This window comes from Podospora anserina, chromosome 2, assembly GCF_000226545.1.
Source record: "Podospora anserina S mat+ genomic DNA chromosome 2, supercontig 2".
In the NCBI taxonomy this organism is placed as follows: domain Eukaryota; kingdom Fungi; phylum Ascomycota; class Sordariomycetes; order Sordariales; family Podosporaceae; genus Podospora; species Podospora anserina.
Genome location: NW_001914858.1, coordinates 2,932,610 through 2,956,157, shown reverse-complemented (window position 1 = coordinate 2,956,157; position 23,548 = coordinate 2,932,610). Strand labels below are relative to the sequence as shown.

Here is a 23,548-nt window from a genome sequence, read left to right as displayed (position 1 = left end):
TAGCTGAAAGAGAGCGTCTACAAATTTCCATTTTGATATTGGATTCCACACTTTTGGACGCCAGGCAGTCTTTGGGACCCTGTTGATCATTGGTCGCTTCCCCAGGTTGTGCCTCTCGTTCCCGCCTGCAGTCACTCATGTCACTGCAAGGCGTGGATCCGATGCAGGGTTGCATGCAGTGACTGGCTGGCTCTGCGTGTTTCCCTGTATATTCGACCGTGGAGGTGACATTTCTCGCCAACTCGATCGACTGAGTGGCTCGATCGTGTAGGCCAATTTTCGTGTGCATGGACTGGTACCAGACACATATTCTACCGTGAACCTCACCCAAGTCAGCCCAACGGAGAGCGCAGTCCGTGATGTATGTGCCTTCCTCGGGCAACGGGTAAGGGCAGAGGCTAAACTGGACGCCACAAACGCCCGAAACCGCCATTCCGACATCACTTGTACCGGCCTCTAGAACAAATCGAGAATAGAGGATGGACCGATGCGCTGTCTTTACCTCGTTTGTTTGTTGTTTAGCAAGAAAACCATTCCAGAGATAAGAGGCTAAACTATTGGCCTTTGAACCCATCCCGTAAAGCGGTGTATCTTGACCGTGTTGATATGGATTACAAAAGAATTTTCACACGACTAGAAAGAGAAACAGAAATCAGCCATCTCTTTGCTTATCCTTATCAGCTCCACCAGGAACCAAGCGCTATGATCAACCATGCGTCCGCCTTTCTTTGGCTCCCTCGTGGCGCCCCGCAGGCGGATTCTCTCTCGATATTCTGCCCGTCTGACAGACAAACAAGAAAGAGACAGAACCAAGACCTGCAGCCTTTCAATAGAAGCAGTGCCTGGGAGCCGAGGATCCGTGGCGACAAGTCATTCATGTGCTTTATTCTGGATGAAAACCCAACCGATGCAACCACTCTGAGGTCTGGTTTAGCGAGCAAGATGGGTTGAAGCAAGCAAGCCCGTGATTACACGGGGAAACGGTGTTGTGTGATTGGCCAGTTTCTTATCTCTTGGCAAATGTCCTGCTTCAAAGGCCCGCCTTGGCTGAGAAGATGGTAACCGCCCTATCGGGTTTGGCGCAACTCCTTCCTGAGATAGCATGCCCTGATCTGACAGGTTGTTTTGTGGACTTTGGAAGTGCCTGAAGAGATGCGTTTCGAATGCTGGACGACTTTTGGCAACAGGTCCACCAGCAGATGGAAAACTGCGGTAAGACGGGATCACGAACAGCCTGCTTGTGTAACCTGCCAGTGCACTTGTTGCCCCGCTTGGCCAGTGTGTCTCTCAGTTGAGCGGCAACTTCATGAGCAGCACACTCCAGACTCGATGATGGTCTTCATATGCAAGTTGAATCCTTCTTTTTATAACCACCACCCAGAACAGAATTTCTTATCTTGCCGGATACCCTTCCCTGCTTTGTTCAGTCTCGGCTTTCTCTGGGCAAGAAGAGATCACACTCCAGACCCCCACAGGGCTGTCCCCAGCAAAGCCTAGCGTCCTCCACTCTGTCCGCCTTGGCAGAAGCTTATTTTCTGGGGCTCCAGACACGACAACTTGAACTGATAACGATTTTCCCAACCTGATCAGCCATCCACCAGCCATATGGGATCATGTGCTTTGACTCTTCACCTCCGCTGCTGTGCCATTTCCTCCCGTAGCCGTAGCCTTCAACCATAGAGTCGGGACTATTCTTCAGCATGCACCGTGTCAAATTTAATCTATCGTCCCCCAAGCTGCATAGAAGAAGCCCCCAAAGAGGAAGGTGGTTCCAACACTGCGGTTCTCAGGGACCAGGATCTGAGGCTGTCTTGAAGAGGAAAAAGGCTTAAGACAGGCATATTCCCAAATACATATAGATCGTTTCGTTCCTGCGGCCTTGTGTCTCATCGCGCAATGCAATACCTCCTCAGGTTTGAGATAGAACCAACACAGTGTGAGAGGGTGTGATGATGTGACTTCTTCATATGCCTGCGGTGCCACATCCCACATCTGATGTCTCTCACCCCGGCAAAGTTTCAACCCCTCACAACATTATCTTGTCCCATATCCAAGAGACTCTCTTCATCACCAACTCAAATGAGAACCACCGCCATTTAACTCCGCTCATCCACACCGTACAATAACCAGACCCAGCTCCCCCGTGCCGATCCCCAGCTCCCTGTTCCCGCACTGATAAACCCGAGTAATTCGATGCCGCAAGACATGAAATTCGATACCTCGACAATACCCTCATCATGATCTCCACATTGTATGAAAATCACCCCCTTATTCAAACTACCATCCACCTCCTGAAATACATTCAGAGCGCAGTTGCCTAGCAGCAGTAGCCCACAGCGGCAACCAACATCGTGATCTCTGTCATCTTTTAGTTGCAGTAGTCTTCCTTGCCAACATCATGCGCATCGCGCCATGAATGCAACATCCCACAAAACATGAGTTTCACCACCTCCAACTCAAGAGAACCCTTCTAGAAACCCACCACCCATGCAACACCACCCTCATCACCAGCGGCACCTAACCGCCCACACCCTCACCACAATTGATTGGCACAGCAAGACTACCAGGTAAGTTAGCCCCTTATTACATGGGGAACCATGCCACGAAAGAAAGTCAATAGGCCTTGCAAATATCTTTAAAGGCCCATCAACTATCTTTAAAAGACTAGTGATTACCATCTGAAGACTATCGACTATTTATCTTTTGAGGCATAATTTGCCTGCTTTCACAGTGCCAGTTATCCTGTCCAGAACGTGCCACCCGCACCAAACTTTCCCCCAAGCTAACCCCCATGCCCGCCTCATCACACCCCCTTATCTCGGACATTTATTATACCTACCCTAGCCGCTCCATGCTAGGGTGGAACAACAACGCTTGATTCTCTGACACGCAGCAATGCTACACCACTACTGTAGGTACCGCACCGTTCAAATCTCCTTGTTATGCAGGGCGACGGAGTCTCATCTCTGCGTCAGACTTGCATCTAAACCAACTCTTAACTGCATTGGTGTGCATCAATACAAATTGGCCCAGCTGAGAAATTTGAATAAAAGAATGTGTTTCCCCTGATTTTTGAAGCTGCTGCACCTATAGATTCAACAACTACTGCTTATGTAACAATCACCTCCTTTTCTTTTCAATACCGTAATCCACAACACACTCCTTACTATTCATGCGTTAGCACAAATCGACATTTGCTCGATACAAAACTTCACTCACCACTTCAACCCACCTCGCCATCCATTTTTCCACAGTAGCCTTTGCCTCGTCGACAAGCCCCAACTCTGTCACAAAATTAGTCAACTGCCGCCGCCATCTCTTCCTCAATATCAACTTACCCAGTAGAAGCTGAACACTCCCACGAATACCCGACTCAAGAGCCGATGCAATCCAAGCATGTGTATAGCTGGTGTGCTCCCCAATGAAGATCATCTGTTCCATCTCATCAGTACACGGCCATCAACATGCCTCATACTAGAATCTCACATTGTTGTGTGTCTTGAAATACTCAGGCAAGTAAAGCTGATGCTGCCCAACAGTAGGATCCGCCCAGCTGGCACCCTCAAGGGGGTCCAAAGCTTGACAAACCCGACTGGATCTGCCAGTGTATTGCTTTTGGGCAACACTGCCGTGAATTCCAACCATGGCATCCAGAACATACTGAACATGCTCGTTTTCATTCATCGCCATCCACTTCTCAGTCCATTCTGGATTCGAAATATAGGACCCGAGGAGGGCGCCTGGGCCAGTGCCGTTGATATTGTAGGATGGATAACAGACGGACCCGATGCCGGGGTAATCTGGTCCCGCAATATAGCATGATCCGTAGATCGGCTGGTCGAGGTGTTCCCAGAACCGAGTTTCAAACTCCAGCGCCACCTTGCATGCAGATGTGTATGGAAGAGTCGAGATGGCTTCCATCATGATTTCGCTGAGCTCCGAGATCTCCTAGTGTCTCATGGCCGAAAAAGGAACGGCAAAGAGAACGTAGTCATGTGTCGTGCTGTCAATGTCTCCGGTGCCATTGTTTTTGGACTGCAAGGTAACCGTGCGCTGGACCAGTGATGGTTGTACCCGGTCGATCCGCCGATTCATGGTGATTGCGCCTTCAACAAGAGGCCCGAAAGATTGTGGAAGTCGTGATATGCCTGCAAGTGCCCAATATATCAGCATTGGACTCAGAACTTCTGCAATCACCAGAGTCCGTACCTCCATCGATGGTCTTCCAAGTCGTTGTATTCAAATACAAATCCTCGCAAAGCTGAAACCAGGTCAGCAGGCTAATCAGGCTACAAAGATTTTGACCGGTATACCTTGTCCCAGAACGACGAAGCCCCTTTACCCCAGTATCCGAAATGAGTATTATTGACATTGTTGTTGAGGTACTCAGCCGTGAAGGCAAACTCGCTCCATTGGTTTCCGGCAAGGTCAAACAGTCCCTTTTCTGCAACATTGATTAATACAATAGCCACGGAAATGAAAAAGACGAGACATACCGAGCCACTTGCGATGAGCAGTAAACATGTTGTTGGCCATCTCCACACAAAAGTCCTCGCACGGCAAAGCTTTGTTGACCTTGTCAAAGATTTCCTCCACAGACATCCCCAGCTGGCCCACAGCGCCTTGGTTGTCAGGTCTCCCTTGTTGCCCATCAACCTCACCCACACGGTTTGATCCACCATCACGAGGAAGTGTACGGCTACCAGCCTCGAGCCAGTCGATAAGGTCAATATGAAGGTCGTCGTCGTCTTTATTGAGCATATTCATCTCCTCTACCAGCTGGAAAACGAGTTGGTGGTCCGACATGTTGTACGTCTGGTTGGCAACAGTAAGCGTCATGGGAACTCGCATGGGACCCATCTCTTGGTAGCTGTAATCGAAAGGGCCACCGCTCAGGTACACCGTTTGAACCCGACCACCGAGACGATCTCCACCCTCAATAAGGCTGACACTGGTAAGTCCCTGTTGGGTCAAGCAAAGGTACGCCATCAGACCAGACATGCCAGCGCCGACAATGGCAATGCTTTTCTGCTTGGCTGCAGCTGAATCGATAGCGCTGCATTCGGCATTCTTGAGCACCTCGACACCATCAAACCATGGTCCCCAAACATTGACACCTGTAGAATTGTCCATCAAAATGCTGTTGGGGTCATTGCTGCGGCGGGCAAGGCGGGCATGTCGTCTTCGGGCCATCGTGTGGAGATCCAGGTGTTGCACCTCGCTTCTGCCCAGCAAGACATTTGTGGTGGTGCTCCATGCCGAAATGCATCCGCCAGAAAAGATGTCCTCGGGTAGCGTCCAAACGAGTCGGTCCTGAGAGGCATCTGTGCTGGTCGCGATAAAGTGGTGGGAGTCGTGTGGGGTTAGCTGCTGGCAGGAGCCATAGCTGAAGTCGACAGCACCTTTGACAGGTTGCACGTGTTCGACGTATACATTGCAGAGCCTTGAGTTTAAGGGAACTCGAGTTTCAATTCGTATGGAGGGGGTTGTGATATCTTGGGCTGCTGCGAGAGCCGATGGTGCGAGGGCTGCGAGCCACCGCTTCATGGCAGGGCCGAAAGAAAATGTGTGCGCTGTGTACGGGTCTGTTGAGGTAGTGCTGCTTTGTACAAACAAAAGCATGATACTCGTGATGGTGTGTTCCAGGTTCTTTGGGGGGATGTACTCATCCTCTCGGCAAAGACGGGAGAAGAATGCCACCGCTGCATTTTGTGGAAGGAGCTAAGAGCCGAGTGCATGAGGCCATCGTGCCGTACGAGTGTTAGCATTGTTCCTTCCATGTTGGATGGCTGCTCTTTCATACAATGCCGCCGTTGGCTTGCTGTCCTGACCCGCTCAGGCCAACAAGGCACCTTCATTAATCGGTTGGTCAATGAGGTGGAACGGAAGTCAAGTCACGGGCAGGTGCTGCCTGTCGGTTGGCCCGGGCTCCGACAGCCACAGCTGGGAGCTTTGATAGGTGCAGTCACACAGGTTGCCTACCCATAGGAAGCCAACGGCTCTTCGGGCAAACTGCGGGCTGCAAAGCGGGCAGGTCAGATGCTGCACCCAGGACCTCGACGTCGCCGTCATCTGAGCTCACTATTTGCAACTTTGGTGTTTGCTTCCTCTGGATTTGGGGGCTATTGTCGACTTTCCCCGGCGGCAGCGTCGCAACAAGTGATTAACATCTGCTCTCCAGAGGGAATAAAAACAAGCTATTGTGATAGCAGCTAGCTCACCTTCATTCATTGACACCCGACAAACGCCTGAAACGCCTCAATATACTCACCCCAAGCCCTCAAGATTTGGATGCCCCACAATCCGTCAACACGGGTTTCACATTCCCTTGGCTAGCTTCTTTACGGAGCAACTCGCAAGCCATCAAATTCACCGTCCGCCTGTCTGGGTGGATTTGAGCTTGCTGCTTACTGGATATCGTCACAGTCACTTAAGCAGGCAACAAAAGAGAACAAGGTCACACTGGCAGAAACGAAATCATCAGTCTAGAGCGCCGTCGAACTTCTTTTTTAGACTTCGCTTGCGTTCTCCCCAAAGCACCGCCGGATCCCACTTCAACGCCTGACATTTGACTTCACCCTATGTTGGGTACTGGATACCTAGGTAGCCCAGATCCCCACACTCTCGACACTGCGTTTCCACACGCGGGCAGCTCTCAACCATCTGCCATGCCGCCTTTTAAGGAGAGACTGGGCATGAGGATGCAGAAGGTTCAGAGCATCTTCCGGCCATCAAAAAGACGCATCGCAGAAGATGATGCATCAAGCCAACCCCCGAAGCAGCTCCGGACAATGCTAGGACCCACCAAGAAAGCCGTACAGTATCCCCCCTCTCTGTCAGCGCCGTCGACGTCACCAGCGGGCTCTTCGAAAGCAAACGAGCTTCCTAGCACGTCTCCCAGCGGGGTCAGCAATACTCTCGCCTACCCAACCATGCGTAAGTCAAACCTGCTCTCTCCGCCATGAATATCCCATCAGGACCACTTTGTAATGCACCCCCCTGCAATATCAGTGGCATTATCATGAATGTCTTGATTGTTACGTTATCGCAAACATTGTGGTTTGTGCTAAGGGGGCGTTTGGAACGGATCCGGGATTCAAGATATCTTCGACCATTCTGGTTACTGACCGGGTTAACAGCTTTCATCATGTCGGCCGACCCACCAGGATCAAGGAGGGGCAATCCGATCGACCTGGACGCACCTCCATCGCGGTTTTTACGCAGCAATTCCTCGAGCCAGTCAGACAGCAGCTCTAGCAGCCTGATATACGACGATGACGACCAGCGTCAAGTCTTGAACGACGAGGCCATAGCCCGCATTCTTCAAGAGGCGGAACACGAATACAAAAACCAGCCAGAGTCGAGCCCCCAGATCTTCTCGCCTGTGACAGAGGAAGAGACACAGAGCCATCTGGCCGAGTTCAGGGAGAAATACCACAGGTGGAAGTGCTGCCAATGTGGCAAGAGCAATGACATGACAGCAGATGTCCTTGTTCAGAAGACAAAGTCCATGCTCAAAGCAGGCAAGTCGTTTCGTCACTCAAGACTTTGACGCTTCAAATGCGGTACACTGACGACTCTAGTAGGGATGATCCACCCTTTTACAAAATGCAGATACTGTGGCTGTGAAGGTTGTTCGGCCTGTGGTACTCGAGGTACATCGTTGGCCCGACAGAGGGCCAACGCGGTCCGAGTAACTGATGCCATAAGAGCGTCCTGGTGTTGCCCCGAGGGGCGCGCCTTTGTGATTTTCTCTTTACTATGCGGTTACGAGGGACCTACAGCCACGAAGATTTCTACGCCTACATCGAAAGAACAGCCAAAGCAACAGCAAAAGCTACAGCCCCCTCAACAGCCCCCTCAACAGCAGACAGCTTTTGCAAGGGGCACTGGCTATGGACACGACTCGTACAGTTTCAATCCTTTCAAAGGGCAGCCTCAGCAGTTCCACAATTCCAAGCCAACGCCCGAGTCCGCAGATGCAGTTTCATATTTCTTGACACTTGCAGAAGTGCTTCCATCCGTGGATAAGAAAGAGTTTGAGTCCACACCTGGCCTACGGGTCATGATCCATGCATCTCCCATGATGAGACTCGCTTGCGAGATTTTGCGATCAGCTGCTATTGGCGAGATGGATGCGAGGGCTGGCATTATCAAGGCAGCCCTTCTCTTTGTTCACAGGTTGGCGCGAAACTGGGACGCCGCCTCGTGCATATTCCACCAGCAGATCCACTTCCCACCCTCGCAACAGTTACTAATGGCTTCAATGGCTTCAATGCCTCCTTCCAGGCAGGCTATATCAAGCAACCAAATTAAACCCGAAACTGCACAATCTGTTTATACGGTAGTGGAGAAACTATCTGTAGTTTGCCGAGTCTTCATGGATGGTTCCAAGAGCTTTGGGTCTGCGGATGGCGGTGACGAAGCAATCTGCATTGCGCGACAAGTCTGCGACCTGCAAGACGTTCTTCATCATCTGAAACCCGCACCGGAAGACGACAAGGCTCGCTCGGGTCCCCGTGCGTCAGCTTCTACAACGAGCACTGTCGTCACACGGTCCAAAAACAAGGAACTCGAATCGATGGCAGCAGCGGCTAAGATGACCGACTACCACAAGTTACATGGTGTGATGGGAATCAAGGATGATCTTTTGTTGGCCAACTTTTACACGGGTTTTCAAAACCAAGTCGTGAACTCCAATGGCCAGCGGATGAGAAAGCTGTTTGCGCAGATCTCATCGCTACACGCGGACCTTCCCGACGGCATCTATGTCCGCTACGGCGAGTCACGACCAGACATGCTCAAAGTGTTAATCATCGGGCCTAAGAACACGCCTTATGAGCATGGCATCTTCCTCTTTGACATTCTTTGTGGCTCGGACTTTCCCACGGCGCCACCAAAGGTGCAGTTTCTGACGACAGGCGGTGGCAAGGTCAGATTCAACCCAAACTTGTATGCAAACGGAAAAGGTATGTTTTAGCCACGCGCTTTACAGCCAGTAAGCTGCTAACGTTTTCTATGATCGGTTAGTTTGCCTGTCACTGATCGGGACATGGAATGGACAGGGATGGGTGCCAAACGTTTCGACAATCCTACAGGTTTTGGTTTCTATACAGTGTATGTAATTCCGCTCAACCTAGACGACCAAGCTCCAACTAACCGCTCATTCTACCAGCCATGATCTTTGTCGAGCGGCCATACTATAACGAACCTGGTTACGAAATCGTACCCAACCACGCCGGCAGCGAAGCGTACGATCGCAACATAGAATGCAATACGGTCTATCATGCCATCATGCCTTGGCTCCAGGCTCTGGGCAATTCCCCTTCTACATCCCAATACTCTAATACTGCCAGCCCGGCCGATTGCCAAATCTGGGGTTACATTGCCTTGAAGCACTTGCAGCTCCAGAAACCAGCAATACTGGCAAAGGTGAGGGAGTGGAGTAGGAAGAGCAGCTCAAGAGTGACGGGTTCCATGGTGAGCATGCTTGAGAAAGCCCTCAGTGGTTCCCTGGCTGTCCCCGAAGTTCCAGCTGTCGTTAAGCATGCTGGTACTCCAGCTAAGACTGGACAAACTGGTACGGCACCGAATCAACTGGCCAAGTAAGGACGAATCACCAAGAAGGCCCTCTGCAGCGAACAGGGTGTTGGGAAGCCGGAGATTGGTGAGCTTTGCTGGCGGTGTCGCCTAGACAGGCGGAAGCCATTACCCGACTATTTTCGTTTCCTAGTTACCTGCGGCTTTCCCTTTTCTTTTTTTCGAGACATGCCGGAGAGTGAGGGTTGGGTCTTTGGGGGGTTGGATTACTTGGTCTTGCCTTTAGAGAGGGATGATTGGAATGGGAATGGTGGGTCAATGTGCTATCTGCTTTGGGGTCAGGGTGGTGCCAAAGCTAGTAGGTTATGGTTTCCTTGAATCTGATTTTATTTTCGGGTCAGTATATCGCCAGGGTTTCTCGACCATGATTTTGATGTTTTGTGTAACTTTGTTGTTTGAAAGGGGAAAGGGTGGATTGGTTTTCTTCAGCTAGGTGTCAATGCAGTTCTAGAGACGTGATGGTGCCATGGTTGATGAAAGAATGGCTGTGTCTTTTTGAGTATGGTCAGAGATAATTTGCTTATGAAGTTGGTTTTTTCCTCCGTTGCAATCTTTTCATGTGCATAGGATCTACGGGAAGGGTTTGGTTGTTTTGAGAGAGGAGGCTTGGCGGACAAATACCAGGCCGATGATTATGGTGGTGTGTCGGTTCGCATTTAGCGCAGGGTTGGAATGCTGGGGCTTGGGGGCCAATGAGTTTACGCTTACTCGTAAAGTTAGGCCTTCTGTGGCCTTTTATTATTGTCTCGTCGGTACCAAGCTGGTGTTGGGGGTGTTGCATAGGAGGATGGTCCTTGTTTTGGTTGGAGTTTGTTTTGTTTGAAACGCCGAGGGTGTAAGGGCTGGGGAATATGGTGGTTTAATCTAGCCGCGATGACATGTTTGCTTGTGCATTATTGGGGTGTGGGTTGCTGAGCCACGATGTCAAAGGTTCTGGTAAGACAAGATCTTGGATCGGCAGGCGTTGGTCCGGGGAAATGGGGCGAGGACCCCAGATCTTACTTCTATTAATGGGGTCGGCTGGCGCAGCCTTATGCAAGGGGTGAGCTAGAGACAAGGCTCTGGGTGATAGGAGAGGGGACTGGAATGTCGGGTTCTGCTTGGTGGTGTGTTTTTGGAAGAGGAATTACGGCATCGGAATTCCACCGTTGACCGAGGAGATGGTGGATTGGCCGCTAGGGTGATTTAGTATGGGAGGCAATTACAGGAAGGGGAGTAAGAACGGGGAGAAGAAGCCGAGGGGAGGGGAGTGATGAAGTTGAGAGCAGGTTGAAAGTGAGGAGGAATGAGGTTCTATAAAGGATCAGGTTGGCCTCGAGTATCTGAGTCTTTTCTTTCCTCCCCCTCACCCTCAGCAGCCACATCATAATCACACTACTACACTTCTCTATCACCAAAGACAAGAACAATCACTTTCCATACCAAACATCCACCACAATGAAGCTCTCCACCCTCATCCTCGCCCCCCTTTCCCTGGCTTCTGCCTGGAAACTCGAGCTCTTTGCTTCCGACGGCCGCAAGATGACCGCCTCTGGCCGTGATCCCAACTCGGGCTGCAAGAATATTGCTTTTACCCCTGTCCTGAACGTCAACAGGGCAAGGTTCAACAAGGACACTTCGTTGCTCCCTGATCCCAACACCTTTGAGCTGTTTGTCAACAAGAACTGCGATGGGTTGAGCTATCGCAATGGGAATGGAGACCACCGGTTGACTCCGGCGAGGAAGATTAGGAGCTATCGTGTTAAGAGGTAGATGGGGTGGAGTAGATTTGGAAATGGAGAGAAGGGAAAGGGGGGAGGAAATAGGGGTATGGAAGGTTAGGGTTGGATAAGGGAAGGTTTCCGGGATGGGGTGGAGGATTGAGCTTGTTTCTTTCTTCATTGTCGCTCTTTTAGGAGGTGACGTTGCACTGTTTTAGATTCTGACTTTCGTTATGCAAATGAAGTGTATTTTTCCAGTTGCCTTTGCTCCTTAGGTGTTCTGTGACTCCTTGCTTGCTTGCGGATTATGTCGGGTCACATAGAGAGTTTCCAAAGTGTAGACCATGCACAGCAAAGAAATAAAAATTACTCTTAACCTTTTGGGGTGTAGCAGGCAAAACAAAACACCTTTGCTGTGGCAAGTGGCAGTAAAAGTAAGTGGGAACTGTGAGGCTCGAACTCACGACCTCAGGATAACTCTGGTGTTAGACATCCAGATCATACATTTGTATGAGACCTGCGCTCTTCCAACTGAGCCAAGCTCCCTGTCATGTGATTGACGTTCACGCAGGTAAATGACACTTATTATAGTAGATTGAGCACGCTTCGCAAATGCAATTCAGGGGCAGAAGGGGCGAAAGTAAGTGATATACTTTGACAAAGGCGGGAGTCGGATTCAATATCATAACGTATAAAGCAACCTGTTAGGACACTTGGAGGCAGGGTACTGGCACGGCACTGGCAAGCAGGCATACATATAGCTCTCTTTTTGCACTAGATCTTCCACCAGAATTTATCATCATTGCACCCATTGTTCTGGACTGCCACGGTGACCGCACCTATCACAACCCCTTAATATTTTACTTATATTATATGAAAATTATTACTCTTTCAATCGTTCAACCTTTTCTTTTATTAATCTAAGCTTTTTGTGTCCCTTATCCAAGCTTCCTGGTATTTTACCCTAAGTTTTTCATCAACTTGATCCAACCCCTTCTTACCTTCAATCTCAGCTTTAAAACTAAGGTACTCTATCTTGACACAGGTTTCAGAACATCGTCAGACCACTTCTTAATCCACCAAGATGATTTACTTCACTGCGATAGAACAGCCAATCTCACATACTCCTTGAATTGACCTAGCTTACTGAGAGTGTTTCGTTACATCATAAATAGAAACATGAATATGAAAGCTGCGAAAATGGTTCGAGTAAAGTTACCTACCCTCGTGTAGCGCAGCAGAAACCAAGCCGACCGTTCATTCATTCGTGACAAGAAAATCCCAAAACCTGCGCTGGTATTTCCCAGCTCAATCGCGCGAAGTATCCGAGTCAGATTCTAGACCCTTGTCGTCATCATCGGAGCTGAGAGTGCTGATGCTCTGTTCCGACTAGCTGTCATTGTCATCATCAGAGACATGTATGCATTTGCGAACCTTCTTCTTTGACTCGCTGGACGGGGATGTGTAAACGACAGTCCCGATTGGTCCAAGCGGGGGACCACGAACTCTTCCCCCCATTCCTGAAGGCACAGCCGGGCCTCTAGATGGCCAGGCTATGCCGGGGGGAAGTGGCGGCGGTGGAAGCGGCCCACCGCCACCAGGAGTAACAGTATGTTCCCTGAGCTTGACAATCATATCAAGGCTGATGGGTCGATGTAGCGACCTGTACCATGCCGCGGAGACATCAAGGAGGTTCTTGATGGCATGACCGTTCGTTGGATGAGCTGCCAACAGCTCAAGTTCACTTGAGGTCAGTTTCCCAACGTCGTTAGGGAGCTGGTCATTGAAGAGTTCCCAGAGACGCTTTCGCTCGAAGAAACTGGGATAGCGAAGGTTGATATGAAGCTGCGCACGGGAGGCTATGGCGGGGGACACAAATGGCCTGTCTGGCGATGTTACAATGACAATACCTACAAAATTGAAATCGTCATGTTAGATCTGACGAGCTTCCAAGCTTGGGGTGCTGGGTAAACTTACCATTAAAATTTTCGAGCTCTTTGACGAAGGCTTGAAGTTCCGGTCAAATCCATCAGTTTTTCGATTTTCCATGAGAAGCGAGTTGGGTAATGCGATGAGAGACGAAGGCTGCTTACCATTTGCATCAAGCTGAGCTGGCAAAGGGCCCAATGATGGCTTCTCAACTAAGATACAGCCATCCCAATCTCTTGCCTCCTCAAATGTATCTCTCAAAATGTCCCAGTCCTTCAAGAGTGGCTGCCCAGTAAACGCCGCCACTAGCCCCGGAGGTCTGGTTAGGTCGATTGAGGAGAACTCAGTTCTAGGGATACATACCAGATTCAGCCAGCAGAGTCTTGCCTGTACCGCTTGGTCCGGAAATCGAGATTACGAGGGCCCGGTTGCCTTCATTTTGCCCCTCGTGTTAGCCGCAAATCAAGGACTTATGAGGTGATTGTGGCTTACGACCATCCTGATTCTGGGCCGTCAGCCTCTGGTTCTCAACCAGGGTTTTGAGAATGGCCTTCTTGGTATCGTCGAAAATAACCTTCTCCATCGCATTCCGGTCGCATTCAATCGGCTTGAGCGCATCGAGCTCGAAGTCGGCTAGGGATGTTAGAAACGTCATGGCGGTGAATGATTAGGAGCTGGTTCAACGTACCATAGGTTCTCTTGGAAAGAGAAAAGCCTGAAACATAAGGAGACATAATCAGGAGGTTGTCAGCAGACTTCATCACCACGCGTCTGCTGTGGTCCATCTCTTCAGGTGTTGCTCTGCGGAAGTTTTTGGCTCCCATGCGAGTCCCGGTATTGTACCCAGGAAGAAGTTCATGGGCGAAGCGGTAGGGGACACGCTTCCGCACCAGGAAAAAGTCAACAACAACCTTTTCTTTCTCCTGCATTGTAAAAGCACAATTAGTAAAAGAGAAGAGTTGTGCCAGCATAACAATTGACGTACCAGTTTGTGGTCTGATCCTTTCCAAACCCACGGGCTAGCCACCACATCGTGACGGCAAGCCTCCGGGTCATACTCCATGTACCTTGGGACCTGGAAGTCCAATGCCTTCCTTCCACGCTGAATCAGCCTATCACGCAACCCCCTATTGCATTCCAGGTCGATATACGGTATGATTGGTATCTGAAGTCGGTCAATCTCGCCATCGAACCTCTCGATACCGACGTTCCAAAAGTATCGTCGGAAAGAGTAACCGCTGAACATGATTGTCTCGCATTTGATCTCTACCTTCTCCTTGGTAAGAGTGATCTTGTTGACCTTGTAGGCACGGGGGACTTCATCGGCAAGCTGGGTGCCGAAGATGCTCCCTTCTGGGTAGAGAGTCCACAAGAGTTCGAAAGTGATCTTCTCCTCCTTGTTGAGAGTCTCAATCTCTTCGAATTTGTCCTTGAAGATTTCCTGGATGATGCCGCTAAGCAAAGAGCAATGGGCGCGGGTCTCGTCGTCTTTGGACATCTTTGCAATCTCGGCAACGTGATGGCGCACAAAGAAGAGGGCGCGATGCGGGGCGAGGGATTCAACCATGACACTGTCATCACGGTATACCAACCCATATCGCTCAAGAAGGCCTTTCAAGGCTTTCTTAAGCTGTGGGCTTTGCAGACGGACTTTGTGGATGTAGAGGTTGTCGCCCTGGTGACGCTTGTAAACCTGAACTGCGGCATCTTGCCACTTCTTCTTCGGTTTGAACACGCGAGACAGAAAGGAGGGGGAACGAGCATTTTGTTCAACGTAGTCGGAGGAATCCGAATAGGAATCAGAAGTATCGGGCTCGTAATGGAAGACTTGGACTCTGTTCGAGTCGTCAGCCTTCGATTGGCCACGAGAAGGTGCACACCTGGCCATCGTGATGGTTTGCCGGGCTTGTGTTTCTGAATGACCGAACCCAGGTGGAATCAGGTGCTTTTACAAGTCAAAAGTGGGGGGTAGCTACCAACTTATGTGCGGTCAGAATTCACGCAATGGAGTAACCTGAGCTCGTTCTGCCTGGTCTTGCCCCTCTCAGAGCCGCAGTTGGCCAATATCGCGGCGTCCAACCTGCATAAGCCCGCTTCGTGTGCAGCATTAGAATGGACTGGATTGGCCACATCGGGAGATAATTATTGTCATTGACTCACCGTCTTCTCATTTCTGCTGCATGAAGTAGGCATATGTGACACCACAATATCAAGGCTCGGAGTTCGTCGGTCACAAGTCAAGGGTAAGGTACTTCTGACATGGGATCTCCATCTAAAAGAATTGTGTCTCGTCCCTATGAAGAGACACCGACATTGATGTCGTCAGAAAGTTTACACCGTAATCTTCAATCATTGACGCGCGGTAGAACCAAACAGGAACTAAAACACCTCTAGCTTCCCGGTTCTCAAGCAAGCGCAACCACAGATGACGAGGTGCCCGCGTTGGGATGTCCTGGGTAACCAGTACCTCCATCAATGCCAGTATCCGAGTCAAAGCTGACATCAACCCCTTCCTCCCGCGGTAGCAGGTTATGGTAAGCAAAAGCCGGAATGACAAGAACAAAAGCTTCCGTGAGATCGCGTGCAATTCCGGCATCGACAATTTCGTTGGCAATAGTGGTGAACACAATGTTTGTCCAAGATCGCTGCGGCCGTCGCAATTCCAACTCCATATCCGCGGCTTCTTGATCGAACCTTGTCGTCCCGCCGACCACCGTAATATTTGAAGCAATGGCCAGTACGAATAGTGAAACTAATTCTTGCACGCATCGCATGGAGACATCAATACCGGCGCGATGTTCAAAGACGATATCATCGTCTTCAGGTTCTAGGTGTCGTCCAATCTCATCGGGAGTCCAACCACGGTGTATTTTATCATCTTCACCAGCCTGGGGCTGAGGTCCCTCTGTTCTGCAGCTTCTGTAAGAATAAGGTCAGTCACTATAGCTAGGCCAACGCGGTGGAGGGATTGGTAAGCATACGAGACCGAAGATAGATATAGCCCGAATATGGGTGAACAAGAACCATGCTGGGTTATTGTTCCGCCGTTGGGGGTTTTAATCCCAGTGGTGGTAACGCCTATCCATCTTTCCACAGCATCTGTCTGTGCACCGGGTGTACCAATGATTCTCAAGTACCGAAGCTCTGACTCCGGCCCTATGGCCTCGCGAAGAGGCCCAATGTATTCATGACGGAACATTAGTTCTTTGATCCACGGGTTAGAGATGACATCTCGTATCGCCGCTCTTCTGCGAGCCAACGTGAAAAGCCATATCGCAATGAAACCCTGAACAAGATTGGGCTGTTGAAAACTCCATTTGTCTGTATGAGCCGTAGTTGCATAACCGAGCGTGTTGTCGACCTCGGCCTCTAGTCTGAAACTAACAACCCGCGAGGTGTTGCTGGCTTGCCGGTAAAGCGATAGTTTACCGACACATACAGTAAAACTCCAGGTGAAAGAGGTACCGAACCCCTTCCATCGCACGTGGTTGGAGGTTGCAAGGTACCCCAGAATACGCTCCGCCAAGTTAGTGAAAGTGGTAGCCCGAGGGACAATATCGTCAGCGGTCGGCATCAGGTTCGAAATCGTTGCATATCCGCTCATTGCCTCATTTCCGGTCGGCTCATTCTCAAAGTAATTTCTTTCGTGAACCCAGACGCGGGGAAGGCCTTTGTGGTGCACTGGGCCAAAAAGATGTTGGGCCGTATAAAGTTGTTGAGGCAGGATAGACGGGGTACTGGATCGGAAACCTGGCTGAAGTCGAGGGACTCCCCGATCACTATACTGATACATCATTACCCTGACCAGCTCGAGAAAGGTTCCGTTGAGCCCTGTGTAAGGCTCCCAAAAGGCTTCATCTTGAATTGCTTTTTGAAACGCTCCAATTTTGATAAAACAAATGAGGAACATACTGAGGCAATGTCTGTTCGCCTTCTGGGAGGTCTGGCCGGGCACTGGGTGATATGAAAGAGCGGTACTCGTTGTGGAATAGTTTGGTCACCTTGCTAACCTCATCCCATCCATCTTTAACTGGACCTTGCTCTTGAACCGCCGGAGTGATATCCACTTCTTCGCCTCTGTACTTCAGTCAGTCTGAATTCAATTCCAAAGAACGTCCGTACATACGATGCTGTCGTGGAGCTTTGGGTAGCGCCCGTGGTCTTTTTTGCCCAAAGATGAAGAGCAAGCCAAGCCTTTTCGTGGCCGTCCAATATCGTTGTGGCGGTTGGATCAAAAGCAAGGCCTCGTCGAGCCCAAGCACGCACTCCTGTCATGACTAAAGTTATTCCAAGCTGAAGGATAGTGGCCGACCAGTGAAGTGCGCGAAGGCCGACAAACTGAATGACAAACCCAACTAGTGCTGTTAAAGTTGAGGCAGCTGCAAGTACACTATGCCGGGGTCATAGTCAGTTATTACCTTGAAGAAGGAATCAACAAGTGCCAGTTCCAACATACCTGAAGTAGCTCTCCTTCGGATCACTTGCCAGAGTAGATGTCCGAATCCTAGACGGAAAGAAAATAGCATATGAAGAAAAGTGTTGGTCAGCCACTGTGACAGATCTTTGCAGTACCAATGGCTGAAGATCTGAGTTGTGGGCAGGCTCGAAGCTGTATTCCGTGGTAATACCTTCTATGACATGCCCGCATCCCAAAATACCTACAATCACTAGCAGTGTGCCGACAAGAAAGCAAGGATAGCCATACCCCGCAACAGGCGCCCAAGCCTTTAGCCAGGCCCAGCGATATGTTGCAAGACCGGGGATGACGATAGCTGTCGCTTGTAAACCTATTCCGACGATTGCCCAAAACCGCAACTCTTTGCTGGAAGCTGTGGCGTGACGGACGTTGAGAGCCAAGTTCGGTGCCGCGTCTTTCAGAATGGACGTTACTTCAGAACCATCGGAATAACCGAGAATTTGATCGTGTCTAATTAATCTTTCCTCGGAGGCGGACTGTAAGTCGTGAAGTTTGCCATTGGACTTGTCGAGAATGAGCCATTTCATCTGAGGGTTCCCAATGAGGCGGACAATCTCCTGGCCACTCCACAGCTCGCAAACGTCTGCCGAAGTAGATGAGAGCAGTTCCAGCTCGGCCGTTGACCGGCTCTCACGGGCCCTTATGAAAGTCAGTATAAAAAGTGAATCTGAACATTCAACGCGAACACACCTGCCAACAACTGCCTTGAGCTTTTTAACCCCACCGACACGGATGGCACTGACGATGATAGTCCTGATTCCCAGAGGACCCATGGCAAGAAGGAAATTATCAGCCCACCCCAGACTCAGGCTGAGGAACTGTTTTGTGACCTGCTCGCCAAAAAGGGTGAGCAGGGGTGCGAGATCACTGAAGAGGTTGTTTGAGAACTCATCACCGGCAAAATCGTCCGCAGGTGTGGTGAAGTTCAAGATGACTCCGATCAGGTACCCAAAAACATCAAGGTTTGCAGATAAAGGATGTGAGCGGTTGCAAATTGGTCTCACGAAGGGTTAAATGGTTACTAGTGGGACGGGTTTGGTAAATCGGTGAGCTGCAGGTCGCATCGTACAGGCCCAATCTCTGATCAGGCTTGTGTAACGGTCTGCAGGCAGAATAGATACCTACCTGAGCTATGCTGAGCTGGTGGCTTGCGGGTTGCCAAGCCACACAGGGCAATATACGAATGTGTTTATTCCCTTATATAGGTAGTCTGCAAAAGACTGTGATCAACATGGGAGCAATGCGCTGTTATAGGCGTCATTATATCCTGGTCAGAACTCCATGTGATTATGCAGAACACAATGCAGTGCACGTGCATAAGTGGCATATTGATATGCACAACCTCAGCTGAAAGTCATTAATCCTTCAAACAACCAGCACTTCCATTCGTCAGAACCTCGAGGGCATGATTGGTGAAGGGACCGCAATGCCCCGGCAGGCACAAACACTGTTGGGTCAAAAGGTCCCGTGGCCCGCTGCTTAAAACGCAATCAGGATGCTCAGATCTCTAAGTCTTGCAGTACTTGCTAGAAAAATGGTTTCTCTGAGCGGCTGGTCCTTCACGGCATTCCCGCCATTCCCTGCCACCTTCCTTCCCAACTATGCTGTTTGGAATGCCACCAACGAATCCAAGAACCTAACCTATCAGATTGGCGTGTCCTGGCCTTTCGAATGGCAGTCGCGGGATGTCACCAACAAGACTGCTCTCACCATGTACGTCACCGACGGGAATGCCCATGGCCTCACCGCAGTTGAGAACTTCAAGCGGCGCAAAGGAGTCGATTCAGCCCAGCCAGACAGTATCGTCGTGACCATTGGTTACCCGCTCAGCAACCACGTCTACGATCTCACCCGGCGTTTTGTCGACCTGCGTCCGCCACTACCTGATGACCCCGCGAGCGATCCGCCGTTGTCGGGTGCTGACGATTTCATCGCCTTCATCAACGGGACCCTCCGCCCGTGGGTGCAGCACACCATCTTCCCATCTGTCACATTTACACGCGACGCTCTCTACGGTCATTCCTTTGGTGGCATATTTGTCGTGTATGCGCTGATTGCCTACCCGGGCTTGTTCGACACGTACATTGCCGCGACGCCGACGATGATCTGGAACAATGGATTGTTGCTCGACGAAGTCACACGGCGCTGGGGAACAGGATGTGTCCAACAACCGGTGCTGTTGCCATGCGCGAACGAAACCGAGGCCATAGAAAAGAAGCCAGCTGTGTTTATCACCTATGGGTCGGCCGAACAGTTCCCCCCACGGCGGCGCACTGAGACGGAGGAAGCATTCCAGGAGAGGAAGACCCTCTGGCAGTCGTTCAAGCAGACAGAGGTGACGCAGGAGTTGTTTTACCGCATCCAGGCCAGCCGAAGGGTGAGGGATGTGACCCTCAAGGAGTACGTAGGCCAGGATCACGCAGGGGTGGCCTCGAGTACGATTGGGGACGGCATCGGATATTTTGTGGACTGGTGACCAAGGGATGCAGCTGGCTGCGTTGGGCAACTGGGTGGCAACACGATCGCCTTGCCGCTATTCTCGACGTCCAGTCCTCCGATAGTAGGCTTCCCATGATCATGAAAATGTTTCAGGTCTGTCCATACCTAAAACAATAGGGCGTTACTTTGTGCGTCACAATATCAGATATATAACCAAACCGCCCTTCAACTCATCATGATTCTGTTTCAATGGATCTCTGAGCTCATCGTCTCTATCCACCAGCCCCGAGCCCCGCCTTCGTCAAGCTGTATCACTTGAAGAGTGGTTCGACGACGTTCTGGAACCTGTGTCAAGATACTTCAGCTACGGTCATGAAAAGCACCTCTGCGGCAGTTTAGTGGACCAGCGAAGTGTCTCGAGGCGTGGCCCAGATGTGGCATGTGAGAAGCGTCCTGTTCCTTCCTGGATACCTATAAATTGCAGGAAGAGCCCAACATTCGTCATGGAACTCTTACCACCCAACTACCTTACTCACGCCCTACCACCATCACACCCCTGGCCACATCGCACAGCCCAACATCCTCCATTTATCTGCTCTCCACTTTGTAGTCAGCATGTCTGGATATCTCGGTCAAGGGAGTTCGAGTCGCTACGATGACGAAGACTTCACGCGCGCGGAACTAAGTAACAGTTATGACGACGACTATAACCATTTTCCCCTCAGCTACGGATCAGGCTCTTTCAGCACCGAAGGTTACAACGAGTATTCTTATCTCACCTCGGGAAACAGCTCCAGGCGACAGAGACACTATGCTACGCCTGTCAGATCAACACAGCGAGTCCAGCAGATGTCCCCGCAAAGCTATGGCACCTCATTATCAAAGCCACAGCCGGCCTTGCAGGCGCCCGAGAGGATTGGGGACACCTCATCAGTACAGCCAGTCCAGGAGGCACCCAAGCAAACCTGGGAGACTTCCACAATGGGAGCGCCGATGATGACAGGAGGAAGAACTGAATGCCCCGTCCACCCAACTGCGGAACAATATGCCACATATTACAAATTCAACACGGCGGATGACCAAACTTGGGACGTGGACTCTACAGGACAGAGGATACCGCCAAAGAGGGAACATATTGGATATAAGAAAGACAAATATCGCGCGAACACAACCTCAGATATGACCGACTGGGCTCTCCCCTGGCGCACTCTACCGTCGGGATCAGCATTGTTACGGACCCCGGTGCCCACTCCTGGATTACACTACACAACCACACCTGCTGCATTATCCTATGGTCAAGGTGCGTATGAAGCCCGAGCCGGGTATGAAGCTCAACCCGAGTACGACGCCCAGGCGGTGGCCATGAACACCTCTGGCTACAACCAAGGACCTTACCCTGTGTCTGCTTACCCTGAAGAACCCTTTGCCACAACATACGAGGGCGAATAAGCGACGGATCCGCCTCAGAAAGCTCAGTTTGGACATACCGATCAAAACACCGTCTACAGTATGCGGCGGTCCTATCCAGACTCTCGTTAATTTATAGAGAACTTTTGTCACCAAGTGGCAGGGAATAACCACCCGGCAAAGGGATCGAGGCTGGATACACACACTGCATGTCATCTGGAACTACACGGCAATCGGAGGTAGCATTTGGGTTTTTTTTGTTGCAGTTTTCTTGTCTTTTCTCTTGGTTACTTTGACGTGTTTGATTGTAATTGCATACACGGCCTTCCTTATTGGTTGTTAGTCGAAGGAGTGGTTTACGAATCGCCGGCGGAAAGAAAAGACAGAGGATGGAGCTAAAACAGCTAACACATTAGAAGAGGGCTCAGCTGCTAGTGGCATGTCTTTGACTTTCTAGTAGTAGCAGAGGTTCAGTTACATAGGTCACGACTTGTTCAACAGTCTTTTACTACTTGTACAGCTTTGTAGCGTATTCCTTTCACTTGTTCTGACTACTCATTCCTTGATGAATGGTACGCTATATGAAATGCAAGAGGGATCAAAGCCATGGCATTTTATTACGCTTGGACACCAAGCTCAGTGCTTTGGTGGGTCTTTTACCTTGTGCACACCCATGGCAACCATGCCAACTCTTCGCTGCAGCTAGCTAGGTGTATATAATCAAGATTTTAGACTTTGAATATTGGAGTGTGGGTTTAGATTTCATTCTCTACTTTACCGATTAAAGAAAAGCTAGGGTTGAATGTAAAAAGACGTGAGAATTATTGGAATAAAAGTCTTGTAGTTTTTATGTTTCAGAAGAAAGGTGGTAATAAAAGGTTTCCATTTGGAGAATAAAATACTTGGAATAGATAGAGAGGACGTTCGGACTATTAGGATAAAAAGCGTGGATGTCTGTCAAAAAACAACGGTTAGAAGCACAGATTAAAAGCAAGAAATGTGTGGTCAAGAAGATAAAAGGCTTTGGTTAAGATGAAGAAAGTCTCGGATGTAGGACAGAAAAGGGTCGGATTAAGAAATAAAAGGCTCAGATGATTGAAATAGTAGTAAATTATGTATACGTATTCATCAACATGCTCATCTGGTAGCATCATGTCATCAATATCACGGCACATTATCCCTTCACCATGGAACACATTTCTCAAATAAAAGCATGTGGCTGTATTGCATAATGTAGCTACCAGAGCCCCAATCCCTACACTAACCGGCACAAATAACCCATAACCTCCTGCCTCGCAATAACTACCACTGTGTGTCATGGGGGTTGTTCTGATCAATTGCAGAAGAGTCGTACGAAGGTAACTGATAAAGATCGCGGTGTGGATCTACGTCGTATTGAGGCTCTTGCTCATCAGGGTTCAAAACAGGAGGGCCCACAAAGATCTGGGCGCCGTATATCTCTGGAGAGATCATGTGTTTGCCGTACCAGGCTTCATATTGTTGGGCAAAATGGGGTTTCTTAAATGTTTCTTGGAGGTAGAAGCCCTCGGGCTGTTTGTTTTCAAGAGGCTCCGGCCAGCTTGGGAAGTGTTGGTGCATATTCTTTTGTGATTGGAGTGGAAACTGGCCAGGTGGACCTTGCCCACCTGCCATCATCGGCTGACCATCTCTGGGGTTGCTCCAAGAGCCCATATCGATTATGCCCCCTGGTGTGGGTTCGGGCTGCCGTTCCTTTCCCTTGTTCGGCTTCGAAGACGATGGGTTGGGGTTGCTTGACATGTGGGACGATCGGGGTTTGTAAGAAGGGCCAGCTTCGGCGTGGGCGTACTCCTGACCTTGGCGAGGTGGGTGTTGTGCTTTCTTTTTCTTTGCCATCTTCACCGAAAGAACGGTTGACGAGACATGTGGGGGACTTTGGTCGCTGAGAGGGGAATGCGAGACTGACTGAGAGGCCTTGCCTGGTGGCTATGCTGCAATGAAAAGGCGAAAAATAAAG

At 50.1% G+C, this 23,548-nt stretch overlaps 7 protein-coding genes across 7 annotated transcripts, besides 1 other annotated feature; 3 read left to right on the top strand and 4 right to left on the bottom strand.

Annotated features, from left to right (window-relative positions):
• Nucleotides 1-3,163: 3,163 nt before the first annotated feature.
• On the bottom strand, nucleotides 3,164-5,622 carry PODANS_2_8390 (uncharacterized protein; the record flags this gene model as incomplete). Its single annotated transcript, XM_001911608.1, has 5 exons — nucleotides 3,164-3,166; nucleotides 3,220-3,284; nucleotides 3,339-3,432; nucleotides 3,487-3,945; nucleotides 4,432-5,622. The coding sequence occupies 5 exons, from the start codon at nucleotides 5,620-5,622 to the stop codon at nucleotides 3,164-3,166; spliced, it is 1,812 nt and encodes a 603-aa protein (XP_001911643.1).
• Nucleotides 5,623-6,581: 959 nt separating this feature from the next.
• On the top strand, nucleotides 6,582-9,609 carry PODANS_2_8380 (uncharacterized protein; the record flags this gene model as incomplete). Its single annotated transcript, XM_001911607.1, has 5 exons — nucleotides 6,582-6,936; nucleotides 6,978-7,535; nucleotides 7,584-8,969; nucleotides 9,031-9,117; nucleotides 9,176-9,609. The coding sequence occupies 5 exons, from the start codon at nucleotides 6,582-6,584 to the stop codon at nucleotides 9,607-9,609; spliced, it is 2,820 nt and encodes a 939-aa protein (XP_001911642.1).
• Nucleotides 9,610-11,037: 1,428 nt separating this feature from the next.
• Nucleotides 11,038-11,352, top strand: PODANS_2_8370 (uncharacterized protein; the record flags this gene model as incomplete). Its single annotated transcript, XM_001911606.1, has 1 exon — nucleotides 11,038-11,352. The coding sequence occupies one exon, from the start codon at nucleotides 11,038-11,040 to the stop codon at nucleotides 11,350-11,352; it is 315 nt and encodes a 104-aa protein (XP_001911641.1).
• A 387-nt stretch (nucleotides 11,353-11,739) lies between these two features.
• Nucleotides 11,740-11,846, bottom strand: a tRNA (tRNA-Met).
• An 843-nt stretch (nucleotides 11,847-12,689) lies between these two features.
• On the bottom strand, nucleotides 12,690-15,117 carry PODANS_2_8360 (uncharacterized protein; the record flags this gene model as incomplete). The annotated part of the gene is made up of 7 exons (XM_001911605.1): nucleotides 12,690-13,210; nucleotides 13,278-13,307; nucleotides 13,394-13,534; nucleotides 13,593-13,661; nucleotides 13,722-13,862; nucleotides 13,918-14,152; nucleotides 14,215-15,117. 7 exons carry the CDS (start codon nucleotides 15,115-15,117, stop codon nucleotides 12,690-12,692), a joined length of 2,040 nt encoding a protein of 679 aa, XP_001911640.1.
• A 517-nt stretch (nucleotides 15,118-15,634) lies between these two features.
• PODANS_2_8350 (uncharacterized protein) lies at nucleotides 15,635-16,003 on the bottom strand (the record flags this gene model as incomplete). Its single annotated transcript, XM_001911604.1, has 1 exon — nucleotides 15,635-16,003. One exon carries the CDS (start codon nucleotides 16,001-16,003, stop codon nucleotides 15,635-15,637), a length of 369 nt encoding a protein of 122 aa, XP_001911639.1.
• A 1,252-nt stretch (nucleotides 16,004-17,255) lies between these two features.
• On the bottom strand, nucleotides 17,256-18,611 carry PODANS_2_8340 (uncharacterized protein; the record flags this gene model as incomplete). The annotated part of the gene is made up of 2 exons (XM_001911603.1): nucleotides 17,256-17,584; nucleotides 17,666-18,611. Coding segments are annotated over 2 exons (1,275 nt in total), but the record flags the coding sequence as incomplete, so codon positions are not given.
• Nucleotides 18,612-19,201: 590 nt separating this feature from the next.
• Nucleotides 19,202-20,182, top strand: PODANS_2_8330 (uncharacterized protein; the record flags this gene model as incomplete). The annotated part of the gene is made up of 1 exon (XM_001911602.1): nucleotides 19,202-20,182. One exon carries the CDS (start codon nucleotides 19,202-19,204, stop codon nucleotides 20,180-20,182), a length of 981 nt encoding a protein of 326 aa, XP_001911637.1.
• Nucleotides 20,183-23,548: the final 3,366 nt, after the last annotated feature.